Source organism: Triturus cristatus, unplaced genomic scaffold (assembly GCF_964204655.1).
Source record: "Triturus cristatus unplaced genomic scaffold, aTriCri1.1 SCAFFOLD_118, whole genome shotgun sequence".
NCBI lineage: Eukaryota > Metazoa > Chordata > Amphibia > Caudata > Salamandridae > Triturus > Triturus cristatus.
The window spans coordinates 373815-387298 of NW_028187322.1; the positions used below are offsets into that span (position 1 = coordinate 373815).

At 47.3% G+C, this 13484-nt stretch overlaps 1 protein-coding gene across 1 annotated transcript in view; it reads left to right on the plus strand.

Moving 5' to 3' along the window:
• ATF6B (activating transcription factor 6 beta) overlaps positions 1-13484 on the plus strand; it is a 292837-nt gene that overhangs the window by 17568 nt on the left and 261785 nt on the right. The window contains exons 2-3 of the mRNA XM_085640283.1: positions 8405-8539; positions 9572-9713. Coding sequence (XP_085496409.1) covers positions 8405-8539; positions 9572-9713 — 277 coding nt within the window. The remainder of the gene's footprint in view (positions 1-8404; positions 8540-9571; positions 9714-13484) is intronic.

The window sequence follows — 13484 nt, forward strand, 5'->3', positions numbered from 1 at the left end:
GATTTTCTTCAGTCTTCTGTGCAGCAGAATGTCGAAGTTCCCGTCTTCTTCTTAGTTTCAAGTTGATTCCAGGATGTCTGAAGTCTTAGGACACAGCTCCTACCTTTATTCGGATTCTAGGGGCCGGACTACCTGCTAGGTCCCTCCCTATGGGTGGGACCAGGAAGGGGGGTGGTTACACCCCCAATCCTTTGTCCAGCTCGCCCCAGGCCCGGGACTGGTGTGCCCCAGGACCGGTTTGAACTGGCATATGCCCCGAGGCTCCTTGTGAGCCACAGGCATGTCTGGTTTCTTTCAAGCCCTACCTGACCAATACACAAAATCCTGTCTGGGGTGGTGCACGCACCTCCCCTGGCAGGAAACCCTTTGTCCACACCTCCCAAGCTGGAAGGACTCCCAGCAGCAGGAGGGCAGACTTGTGTCTGTGGTGGCAGCATCCATTTTGTGGAGCTGAGGCTATGTCTGATTTTACCCGGGTTTCAGGTACTGTACATGTCGTGTCCCTCTAGAAGGGTGGAATGCTAACCCCGTCGCCAGAATTGGCGAGGGGTTAGTATTCCAATTCGTATGACACCTTACTCGACATGTTTTGATAAAGCCAAACCAAAGATAGCATTTAACCGCGAGGTTCATAATGCACTTAAGAGTATATGGTATGACGATATCTGGAAACAGTAGAAGGAAGTTGTTCCGACCACTGTAGACAGGCTCAGCTCATGCCAGAGCACCATCTCACATGGAACCAAGCACTCTGCCTTCAGGATTGTTAAGGCCTGCCATAGGAGTGACTTATAGGTTACCAGGTGTCCCATTTAAGGTTAGGTATAGGTATACTACACCTAAGTAAGAGGTGATTACACCAACTTACCCCAGCTGAGTGATCAGCCAGTTGTGTCAAATTGTTAGGCCAAGCCTGGGGTGGCATAATACATGCTGCAGCCCTTGGCAGGCCTTGGGTACACCAATGCCCTGGGTACCTAGTGTACACTGGTACAGGGGCTGACAGGGTGATCCACTTCCAATTGGTTATGTACCTAGGGTACATGGAGTCCATTTTACAGAGAGAGCAGATAGCCTGAGAGCCTGAATGGCAGGATCTCAGGCCAACTAAGTCGAAAAACCAGCTAGACACTAGGCAAAAATTTGGGGGTAACCATAGTCAGATATCCACCTTCCTACACAACCCCCCCCCCAAACGAAGGGAGATAAGGCTGACCTTGACCAGGTAAGCCTATATTGCCCAAGTGGCCATATAAGGAGGAACCAGCACTGGCATGGTTACCCCCTGTCTCATGGTCCACTAAGCAATCCCTCACCCTAAGGGTATCAGAGGGTCTCCACCATAGGGAATCTCTACCTGTGGTGTGTCTTGGCAAAGTAAAAGGCTGGTGTTGAGATGGAGTACTGAAGTGAGTGTCCTCAAAGTGAGGCCTCAGCTTCCTCCAATCATCCTCCACCATGGATGCCTTTCTTTCTTTAACTGAGTTGCACTGTGCTCTCAGGGTCAGCCTCTGGCTACCTAAAGCTGGAGGCTGGGTCCCTTTTGTGGGCTTACTGGAGGGACAGGTCAGGTTTGGGGCCCTAAGGTCCCATGTTTGCCTGTGCCCAACAGAATCCCCCTGGGGGAGGTCCCTAACTACCTGTAAAGGAGATCCCTCAGGAATGTTTTTACCCATCACCTGACTAGGGCTACTAGCCAGGCAATCCTCATTCTTTTGATGGGGGGGTTCTTGTGGACAGGGGCCCTCTGGGGGTCCTCTGGGGGTCCACTGGCCTCCCTGACCTCTGCAGCCCTGGGCTGACTGAGGCAGGGTAGAGAGAGGCAGGCTACCTGCACCAGACTGGATCCCACCTTGGAAGGGGCCACTGACATCAGAGGCTCTGCCAGGCCAGGCCTGGCTACCTCTGGGGCAGTTCCTTCACAAGGGGTGAGGTCAGATCCCTGAGGAGGCTGACCTTTTCCTAATGTCTGGGGAGAGGGAGACTTTTCTTCCTCCCCACTACTCTCAGTTTGTGTGGAGTGATCCATTGTTTCAGGCTTCACTACACCTATGTCAGTCTGAGTATAGGCTGAGACCATTACAGCCTTGCCAACCTTTTCAGGGGGGCACTCAGTTTGTGTTTGAGCTGTGACTGTCACAGCTCTGCCAGTCCCTACAGGGAAGTCTGTCTGTGCCTGGGCTGTGGCTACCACTGCCCTTCCAACCTTTTCAGGGAGGAAATCTATTTGGACAGGGGTTGTGAATGGCACAACCCCCCTACCCTTTTGTGAAAGGCCTACCATTTTAGAATGGGTGTCTTGTTCAACTCCAGCCCAAGCTGAGAGTTCTAAGTCATTCCCCAGTAAGCAGTCTACAGGCAAGGTTGGGGACACTGCTACCCTTTTAGGGCCAGTGACCCCTCCCCAGCTGAGACATACCTCTGCCATGGGATGACTGTTCTGTTTGCCATCAATGTTAGTCACCTGGTAGGAGAAACCGGGCAAAAGCTGCTCAGAGGGAACTAGCCAATGGGCCACCATTGTGATGCTAGCCCCAGTGTCTCTGTAGGCCTCAGCTTTTGTACCATTGATGTAGGGCTCCTGTCTGTACCTACCCAAAGTGTTGGGACAGGCAGTGAAGTTGGCAAACCCCATGCCACCATCACAGACAAGAGTGGTTGCTGTAGGGGAATTGGCTAAGCCAGGGTCCCCCTGTGTTCCCCAAGTAAACCCACCCAGATTTCTGGGGGCACTCCCACCACCTGGGGGATTACTGCTGACAGTAATAGGTGGTGTGACAGGAGTAATTGGAGGAACAGTTTTGTTTTTAGCCCTTGGGCAACCGCTGTCAGTTTTCCAATGCCCAGGAGTTTTACACTCATGGCAGTAGGGCTTTTTAGCTGTGGTAGAGGAGGGAGCTTGGGACCCACCACCCTGTGTGGAGTTTTGGGGCCCTGAGGAAGGTTTCTCTTTTTCTTTATCCCCACCCTTCTCTTGAGGCTTGGTGGTATCTTTCTTTTGGTCACCACCCTGGTTTTTAGGCCTGATCCTGGTCCTGACCCATTTATCTGCCCTCTTTCCCAATTCTTGGGGAGAGGTCAAATCTGAGTCTACCAGGTGTTGATGGAGAAGCTGGTTTTGACAATTACTTAAAATCTGCTCTCTCATCATCAAATTGTACAATCCTGTATAATCAGACACCTTACTTCCCAGCAACCAACCCTCCAAAGCCTTAGTGGCACATTCCACATATTCAGACCAGTCCTGAGTCTGTGTCTTCTGGGTGTCTCTGAACATTAACCTGTACTGTTCAGTGGTTAAGCCTAACCCATCAACTAGGACACTCTTCAGGACTCTGTAATTTCTGACATCCTCTTCTCTAACAGTGAGGAGTCTATCTCTGCCTCTCCCCTCAAAGGAGAGCCATAAGATTGCTGCCCACTGGTCTTCAGGAACCTGCTGCACTTTGCAGGCTCTCTCAAGAGCAGTCATCCATTTGTGGATGTCATCCCCACTTTTGTAGGGGGGCACAATCTTGGACAGGTTCCTATTGTCAAAGACCCTATCTTTGTCCCTAGGGACATTGCTGCCACCAGTGGGTATAGACCCACTCTCTCTATGCTGCCTAGCCTTGCTCAGTTTTTCTTCCATCAGGGCTACTTCTAGCTCCTGCTTCCTGATCCTCAGCTGGGCCTCTTGCATCTTGGCCTCATGTTCCCTCCTCTGAGGGGTGGTCATCCTTCTCCTGGAGTGACCTTGAGAGCCTCTAGAGCCATGGGAAGCATTGGAGTCACCTGAGCGATTCCTTTGCCTTCCCAGCCCTGTGTTAAGTCCACTGGGGAGATCCAGTGGGTTGAACCCACTGTCAGTCCCCAATAGCCTTGGTTTAGCTGGGCCAAGTATAACACTTGGCACTGGGCTAGTTCTCCCTTCATCCTCACTACTGTCAGTATCCTTTTCACTCTCATCCTCTGTGGTAGGCATCCCATCTAAGGGGTGACTATTGGGAAGGGGTACTTCAGTGGCATCTTCAGAAGGGGGGCCTCCTGTTCCTGTCCCTAAGGGGGCTAACTGGGAAGCTTTCTTGAGTGCTCTCTGATTCTCATCATTCTGTAAGAGCTCTCTGAGCTCAGCAGAGTTTGGGTTCTTGGGCTGTTTAAGGCCTCTAAGAGTTGCCAAATGCCTGAGCTCATTCTGATTAAGGGTAGCAAAGCTGGTTGGTGCCCTCTGGGGGTCACTCTCAACAGAGATGGGTACAGTGGACCCCTCTGCCCCGGCCATTGCTCTTAAGTGTGGGTGGATGTGTTGCAATCTACCTACACTTGGGTTTACCTACTAAACCTATCTAGTAGTTGTAGTCAGGGTGTGCTACTCCCTTTGCTCTACAACAACTAAGTTCAGTAGAACTTATGTATATCTAATCTTGTTTTATATGTACCTACAGGTACCTATGTGATCTTTCAATTGGTAACCAAGAGATTACAATGGTAAAACACAGCAAGCTCAAATCCAACCGCTGCTCACCAATGTGAGAAGTTGGCCTGGTATATGATGCTCACTAGTTAAAGTGATCACCTTGTACCATGCCAAGCAACCCTTATGGTGTGGTTGTAAGTCAACCTTTTCGGACTAGCTGCCCTAGTGGTAGCGTAGGCTAAGCAGTCTTTGAGGCTAAACTCGTGATGCGTGTTAAGCCAGCTGTTTTACCAAATGTAACCCCCTTTTATACCAATGAAAGGACACCACACAGATATATATTCAAAATATATATGTATTTATTTCTCAAAGTAACCCCTAGTCTCTTTATGAGCACAGGAGCACAAATCGTCAAACAAGATTATCACAGAATACACAGAAGTTGCACTTTATATGGATAGGCCCTGGTGGCCACTCGAACCATATACTAAAATAGTGGTATAAGTACCACGAACAGAAAAGGGAAAAGGCCTAGGGCCTCTAGAATCGCTGGGCCTACAAGGAGCTAACGTCAGTTAGTGACCAGGAGGTCCACGGGTGGCGTGTGCAGAGCAAATAGTCACACGCGTGCTCCCATAGGTTTCAATGGGTGCGTAAAAAGTACAAAGTTACTGCAAAAGGAATCTTCCGGATGACCTAGGAACTTAAGATTTGGAACACAGGCACTAGAGATGTATTACTACACATGGGCACCGGAGTACCAGCTTTACCTCACCCACAGGAAGCGGGTGCATAGGCCTCAAAGTGCGTCGGGTTTCTTCTATCTGTTCCGTTGAGCCTGGGACAAAGATGCTGCAGGCGGTCGGTCGGGAAGAGATGCAGTGGATCCAAGAGTGGATCGGAGATGTTGAAGACCTGTAAGCAGAGGGGACAGTGTTCACAGTCACTAGCCAGTGACCAGCGTGGCACCAGGTGGGTACCAGGCGATGTCGGGTGCAAACAGGTGATGAGGGGTAGCTTGTCTCCGCAGCCACGTGGTCCCTGAAGGTCGACGACGTCCAGGAGTCGGCTCACGAGCTGTCCCACGCAGGCTCTCGCTGTCGGCGGTGTTGGCGACTTGATCGAAGCAAGCAAGCCTTGGCAAAAGCAATTGAAGGAGGATTCGGAAATCAGCTGTTGGTTCTGACCAGCAAGGTCAGAGGGATCGCTCCTTTGGAGGGGAGCAAGGGCCAGTCTGGAGCAACCAGACCAGCGGTGTTTGTCGTAGATTTCGTCGCCAAGATGGCCACTAGCCAGCGGGCCAGCAACCGGTTAGGCGCGTCGAGTGGCAAAATGCAGAAGGGCCCCACGCAGATCGTGGAGATGCTGGAGGGCTCACCTTTGGTGCAGATGCTGCTCGAGGGTTGGGCTTCTCAGGACCCAAAGCACAACTTGGAGGGAGCCTCGGTTGTTGCACTGGTCAGCTTGTCGTAGTCGTTCCAAGATGGCTGGCTCCACGTGTCTCGGTGCCTCCACGGGTCTCCTCTTTGCAGGGACTGTGGATCGGGCGGTGAGAGGTCTGGAGGTCCAGGTCTTGTCAGTCTCTGGGCTCGGGCTCCGGCGGGAGGCGGCGGCAAAGCAGACGGTGATTCGCTGGATGGTGCTTGCGCTAGCAAGGTGGTCACTCCCTGACCACAGGGGAGATTTTCTTCAGTCTTCTGTGCAGCAGAATGTCGAAGTTCCCGTCTTCTTCTTAGTTTCAAGTTGATTCCAGGATGTCTGAAGTCTTAGGACACAGCTCCTACCTTTATTCGGATTCTAGGGGCCGGACTACCTGCTAGGTCCCTCCCTATGGGTGGGACCAGGAAGGGGGGTGGTTACACCCCCAATCCTTTGTCCAGCTCGCCCCAGGCCCGGGACTGGTGTGCCCCAGGACCGGTTTGAACTGGCATATGCCCCGAGGCTCCTTGTGAGCCACAGGCATGTCTGGTTTCTTTCAAGCCCTACCTGACCAATACACAAAATCCTGTCTGGGGTGGTGCACGCACCTCCCCTGGCAGGAAACCCTTTGTCCACACCTCCCAAGCTGGAAGGACTCCCAGCAGCAGGAGGGCAGACTTGTGTCTGTGGTGGCAGCATCCATTTTGTGGAGCTGAGGCTATGTCTGATTTTACCCGGGTTTCAGGTACTGTACATGTCGTGTCCCTCTAGAAGGGTGGAATGCTAACCCCGTCGCCAGAATTGGCGAGGGGTTAGTATTCCAATTCGTATGACACCTTACTCGACATGTTTTGATAAAGCCAAACCAAAGATAGCATTTAACCGCGAGGTTCATAATGCACTTAAGAGTATATGGTATGACGATATCTGGAAACAGTAGAAGGAAGTTGTTCCGACCACTGTAGACAGGCTCAGCTCATGCCAGAGCACCATCTCACATGGAACCAAGCACTCTGCCTTCAGGATTGTTAAGGCCTGCCATAGGAGTGACTTATAGGTTACCAGGTGTCCCATTTAAGGTTAGGTATAGGTATACTACACCTAAGTAAGAGGTGATTACACCAACTTACCCCAGCTGAGTGATCAGCCAGTTGTGTCAAATTGTTAGGCCAAGCCTGGGGTGGCATAATACATGCTGCAGCCCTTGGCAGGCCTTGGGTACACCAATGCCCTGGGTACCTAGTGTACACTGGTACAGGGGCTGACAGGGTGATCCACTTCCAATTGGTTATGTACCTAGGGTACATGGAGTCCATTTTACAGAGAGAGCAGATAGCCTGAGAGCCTGAATGGCAGGATCTCAGGCCAACTAAGTCGAAAAACCAGCTAGACACTAGGCAAAAATTTGGGGGTAACCATAGTCAGATATCCACCTTCCTACAATTACACACTATCTCTATGGGGCCTGGGCACTTCTTGAATAGCACACAATATTAGCATGAACTGCAGCGGGACTGTCATTGTACACTATCTGTAGAGGGACCTGAATCTGACTATAACCAAACATGATTATAATCGGACACTGTTTCGGAGAATTTCAACATGTCTATAATCACACACTATCTGTACGAGAACCTGGGAGCCCCTATAATGGCAAACTATCTCATGTGACTAAAACGTAACTAGCAGCAAACACAATCTTGTTGGGGACTCAAGTATTAGTATAACCACACATTATCTATGCGGGGACTTGAACATAAATATAATCACACACTATGCCTTTAGGAACTTGGGAGTGACTACATTGAAACACAGTTTTAATATAATCACACTCTATCTCTGTAGTGGCTTAAAAATTATTATCATCAATTACTCTCTGTCAGCTGTAGAACCATACTATAATAACACACAAAATCTTTGGTGCGTATCATTGCATAACATGCACAGAAAATGATGCCTAGTGGTGAGGTTGATGAAAATGACCTAGGTAATCTCAACTTGGCTTTCCTATCAGACCACATCGCAGGATGTTTGACTTCTAAATTATCTTAACATTGTGTTGTTTCCTTATTCCTGAAAGTTTGTGAGTACTCAGTAACAGGCTAAATATCTGTAAGTCTCTTTCCAGGGACTTCATATGCTATAGGCTTCTGCTGAGAAATTCATTATCATCACAGTCTATGTTATGTGTGCTCGTAGGACACCATGAGATATTTATATATGACTAAATTATCATGTAATTTAAATACAGCATTGAAAAATTACATTTAGCCATTTGTTTATGAAGGAATTCAATCACAAATGATAATTATTGAGTAAGTCCCCACGAGGATGGTAACACATGTTCAAGTCCCCACAATGAGGGTTCTGTGCCCACGATTAAAAAACAGTATATTTGCAAATTTGAAGCAGGATCCTGTATTATGAATTTTTTCTTAAAATATTTCTGTTATTGGCATATTTTTAAACCATTGGGAAAGGTTAGTCCCCACAAGGCAGGTGTTCACACATATTCCCCACAAGGATGGTAACGCGTGTGCGCGCACGTGTGTGTGTGTGTGTCAGTCAGACACTTGTGCTACTACTAAGCTGATGGCTCCTCTGTCTGCAGGCATCCATGTGAAGTCCGAGTCCGTACAGGTCAAGTCCGAGCCGGTCTCTCCTTCCTCTTCACAGTGCTCTGATTTTTCACTCTCCTCTTCCTCCAGCGACATCCAGCAACAGGTGAGTGCCTGCCCGGGAAACCCTTAGAGGTTTATAAGAAGAAGTCATAAACCTAACCAAAACATGCAACTACAGATGTTCCCTTCTCCCTCTGTCTGCTGATGTCCACACTTCTTGGATTACTGATGTACCTTGTTTGTTGGGGTGACTAAAAGTTCCTTCCTTTCACAGAATTAAGACCGGGCTCTAAGTACACAATTACATTCTGCGACATGACACGTAGACTCCACTAACGACTGATGGAGTAAAATTCCGTACCAGTACTTTAATCCCAGGACGAGGCATCAACAGGGTTTAGTTCACTGGAAAACCAGATTGAAAGTATGTTTCCTGACCGTCCCTTCAATCCCTTGACTAGGGTAGGCTAGAAACCCTACAATCACGAGGCGCTCTGCGGAATAAACTGCTCCAAGTGGTGGAATGCTCTCCTGCTGGGGTGGAAAAGGTGTAAGAATAGGTTAAACACTTCTTCCATCTTTCTAAATTCCTTATTCCAGTGCCTGTACGCATATGGATTTTGTGTGTGCTATAAGTGCCACTTAACTTGACATGTTTAGTGTAGCATGGCCCTTTTTAGTATCTGGTGATTTTGTTTGGAAATTTTTTTTTGTTTACAAAAATGCCTTTGAGGGAACATCTATAGGTGCATCTGCACTGTGGCAATGTCATCTAAAATAGCTTATGCTTTCGTATCAGCTTTAGTATAATGTTTTTGGGTTCAACAAATAATCAAGACGAGGTTGTTGTGAGTTAAAACTGGGTCACAAGTAACAAATTGATCTGGATTACATAAACAAATATATCTATAGTCTAGAAGACAGACAAAAACTAAAAGAATTTGAGAAAGATATGTGACTGTACAAGTCAAAAGCTTCTGTCCAAGGAATTTAAGGTGAGACTGGATGCTTAATCAGGGTATGAGTTGTCTTTAAGCCTTTCACCACTGAAGTTTTATGTTGTATTACACCCATTAACATATTGTACTGCTTTATGCTATGTATGCAGAATTAATAACTATGCTTTTCCTCTCAGCTGGTGAGTGCCGACATTACAGTCGTAAAAATCGAATGCCCACCTACACCGTCATGCTTGTTTGAGGAGACGTCTACGCCTCAGTTTGGCACTGTGCAGATAAATGTCATTGCTGCTCCAGATGGGGTGTCCAGGACAGCAGGTATGTGAAGGGCATGCTGGCAAACTGCTCCCATCAGAGAGGGGGCAAGAATAGGTTACCTGCACAACCACAAAGTGCTTTATCAACATGGCGAGTCAAACGTGCATTGAAAATCTACAAAGTGTGAGGAAATTACAGATAGTCTAGTCATCACTGACAAGTCAGAGACCAGTCCTCAAGCAGGAGACAACCTCTTCTTTCTCTGCTTTACCAAGGAACCCTTGGACTTCCTCCCCCACACCCTGCATACCCCTGTGCCAGCACACGTGCACTATCTCATCATTTCGGAATTCTTGAACTGTCATATTATTTCACAGTATCTATTCTTTTTGTATTGTCTAGTTAATCCTAATAGTAGAGGCTTGGCCTTTGGTTGACAGTGTTTGAGTAGTATTTATTTCTTATTTCTATTCCAGATGTTAATTAGGATTTAATTGTAGGTGGCTTTGTAGTGCAGCCAAGTGTGTTGATATTTCATTTTATATTGTGGAAATCGAAAATTGCTGTTAGCATGAGCTGAAGCCATCTTGGTTGTGGCTTGTTAGCCATGTGATTCTTCCGTCTTCACTGTTGCTTGCCTTTCTATTCTGTTTGAGTCATCAGCTCAGAAAGGCCTGTAGCTGCTAGAATGCACCTGTTTGAGAATGTAACTGTCTATCATATACTACTGATGTACGCAGTTCTGTCTCCCCTCCCACTTTGCTGACTAAGTGATATCCATCTGCCCATGTTAATCGATAGCTATTCCTGTGTATGTTGTACCTTCTATTTGAGTCTACATGCTTACTCCGCAAGAAACGCAGTATATAAGGCCCATGGTCTGTGTATTCAAGCCACTACCTCCTGGAACACTTGAGGGTGTTGTATGGACGTGGTCTCACTCATGAGTGAATAAACTTGTTATTTTGAATTCCAGCTTCAGTGCCAATCTCTTCTTTGTTGGTTTAAGGACCCGTGGAAAGATAATGGTGAACCCCTGCACCGGTGGGCCCTTAAATAATATACAATACAGGTACCCACGTAATTGTTCTGTCTAAGACACCCATAGCGTGGTGATGGAGGCTTCGACGATGTTCCTCACCAACCCATGCAGCCACTTATACACAAAGTGAGAGACTGATACAGATATTTACATATTTAAACATTACTCACTAAGCCATGTATTTACTATGATACACTTAGTCAGTTACACAATCAATTTTTCAAAAACAAATCATCCATTTAGACACTTATATACCCATTTATTCTTCCATCGACCTTGAGATATACATATATGAAACATATTTAATTTTCAGAAAAACACACATTCACTGGATGATGTCTTCAGTGATGTCATTTCAGATGTCATCAGTGATGTCATGAGTGATGTCACTGACCATGTCATGAGTGATGTAATATGTGACGTCATCAGCAGTGCATTGCGGGCGCGCGAGTTATAGTTAGCTGAACTAACTATAACGGGAGAATTTCAATGGTTTTGTACAAGTGAAAAGTCCAGCTAACTATAACACCCCTGAAACCTATGGTTTTTTCAGTGAATTTCTAAGGTTTTTTAAATGCTAATTCCTAACTATAACGTGCCTGAAACCTATGTTTTTTTCTGTGAATTTCAAAGGTTTTTTAAATGCTAATTTCTAGCTATGCCTACAGAGATAGGACATGTGAAGAAAGCAGAAAAAATGCACAGAAAGAAAAAAAAGAAGTGCAGAAAGAAGCAACAGAAGTCCTCAAAGACGAAGAAAAGTGCAGGAAGAAGGATAACGTGCAGAAAGAACAAAAAGAAGAGCAGAGAGAAGCTTTGTTGCAAAATCATCCTGTACCCTCAACTTTTTCAGACGGATACTGGTGGTAACTGAGTCTGACTAACCAGTCCTAGAGCCAGTGCTATGTTAAAAGACACTTAGAATACAGTGAAAACACCTACATACACTAGGGAACATTATGCGTTGGGGTCCCCCTGTGATTAGCATGACCTCCTCTGTAAGCCCCTAGTATATAATAGGGCCGGGGGATTAAAACTACCTCTTAAAACAGGCCACAGGGCGTTTTTGCACACGTTAACTCGGGCCCCGTCCCCTCCCTTCACCACTGTGTAAACACGCCCTGTGTCCGTTTTTAGTTGGGAGATTAAGTTCATTTGAATCCTGAGGGTCCCTAGGGTCCAACTAGCCCACTAGGTACCTCCAGTAAGTGCCACAGAGCTGCGTTGCAGAGAGGTGTAAAAAGTGGCACGGCCTGGACCACCTCTCTGCAATGCAGCTCAGTGGCGCTTACTGGAAGCACTTGGTGGGCTAGTTAGCCCCCAGGGGCCCTCAGTATTGAAGGGAAATAGTATCCCCAATTTAAAACGTGCCATAGTGCGTGTTTGCACACGTCACCTCAGGCCCTGTCCCCTCCCTTCACCACTGTGTAAACGTGCCCTGTGGCTGTTCTAAGTTGAGAGATTAAGTCCCCTTGAATCCTAAGGGTCCCTAGGGTCAAACTAGACCACTAGGTACCTCCAGTAAGCGCCACAGAGCTGCGTTGCAGAGAGGTGTAAAAAGGGGCTTGGCCTCAGAAAACCTGTCTGCAGCGCAGCTCCCTGACGCATACTGGAGATGCCTGTTGGGGGCGCGTTTGCAGAGTGCTGCACGGAGGGGGCATGGCCTCCGGCACGATGGCAGTCTTTTATTTATTTTAATTTTTTGAGAAGGGGGGCTGTGTGGTTCCCCTTCTTATTCTAATTTATTGGCCCTGATGACCCCATCCCCCAGGGCCTGTCTCCTAATTATATTTTTTTGACCCCAATCCCCAGGGCCGGCCACTGGTTTTTATTATTTTTTAAAAATATATATTTATAGACACACCTAGGACATGCTGGACAAACCGTACGTACCTATCACCATGACGATTTGCGTGATATTCATTAAAAGGCGACTATGCATGCAATGAATCCACGTGGAATGTATTTACACCACTAGTGAAGCTCTGACATGTCTGATGCCCTACCGTGCCTAATCCCGGTAGACACCCTTGTCGTTTATTTATACAAACATGGGTAGCTATTGACGGGCACATTTAATACACATGCACACCAAGCCATTCAAAGGGGATTCGACAAAAATTCGACCAAAACTATGCAAGAAACCCCCCTCACGGTTAATAAAACACACATCCACTGCCGGATGTGTAATACTTTTTATTTTACTCTCTGGAAAGGGGACGAACATCACTTGAGAGTCACAGCGCGCTCCTGACAGAGCCCAATGCTGTGTTACACCCACCATTGCCTGCCGAGTGCCACACACCTCTGTGTTGTATTCCACTAGCTAGTGCATATGCTATGACACTCTCTAGCCCATGTGCACTGTAACACCACCCCGTGAATATGTCATGCCACACTTGTCTTCGCACGGGTTATATTGCCCCATCTAACGTGCCTTCCTCGATGCCTATGTTATAACGCACAGTGCTATGCCATACATATTACAATCTGGGATCCATATCTTTGTCACAGTGCATATGCAACGTTACACTCCCCAGCACATATTTTATATTACAACTTTAGAGACTAGTTAGGTTACACAACACTGCCCTGTGCATATTACACTCCAAGGCACATATCGCATAGCACGCGCTAGTGCCTGTGCTATCTCGCGCTCTCCAATGAATCTGTCACTGCGCACAATGTATTGCATATTATATTTCACGCCCGGTTCATCTTATATCACACTTTTTGGTGCATAGTTTATACCATACACTATATCTAGTTTTCATTTTCAATCGTGCTCT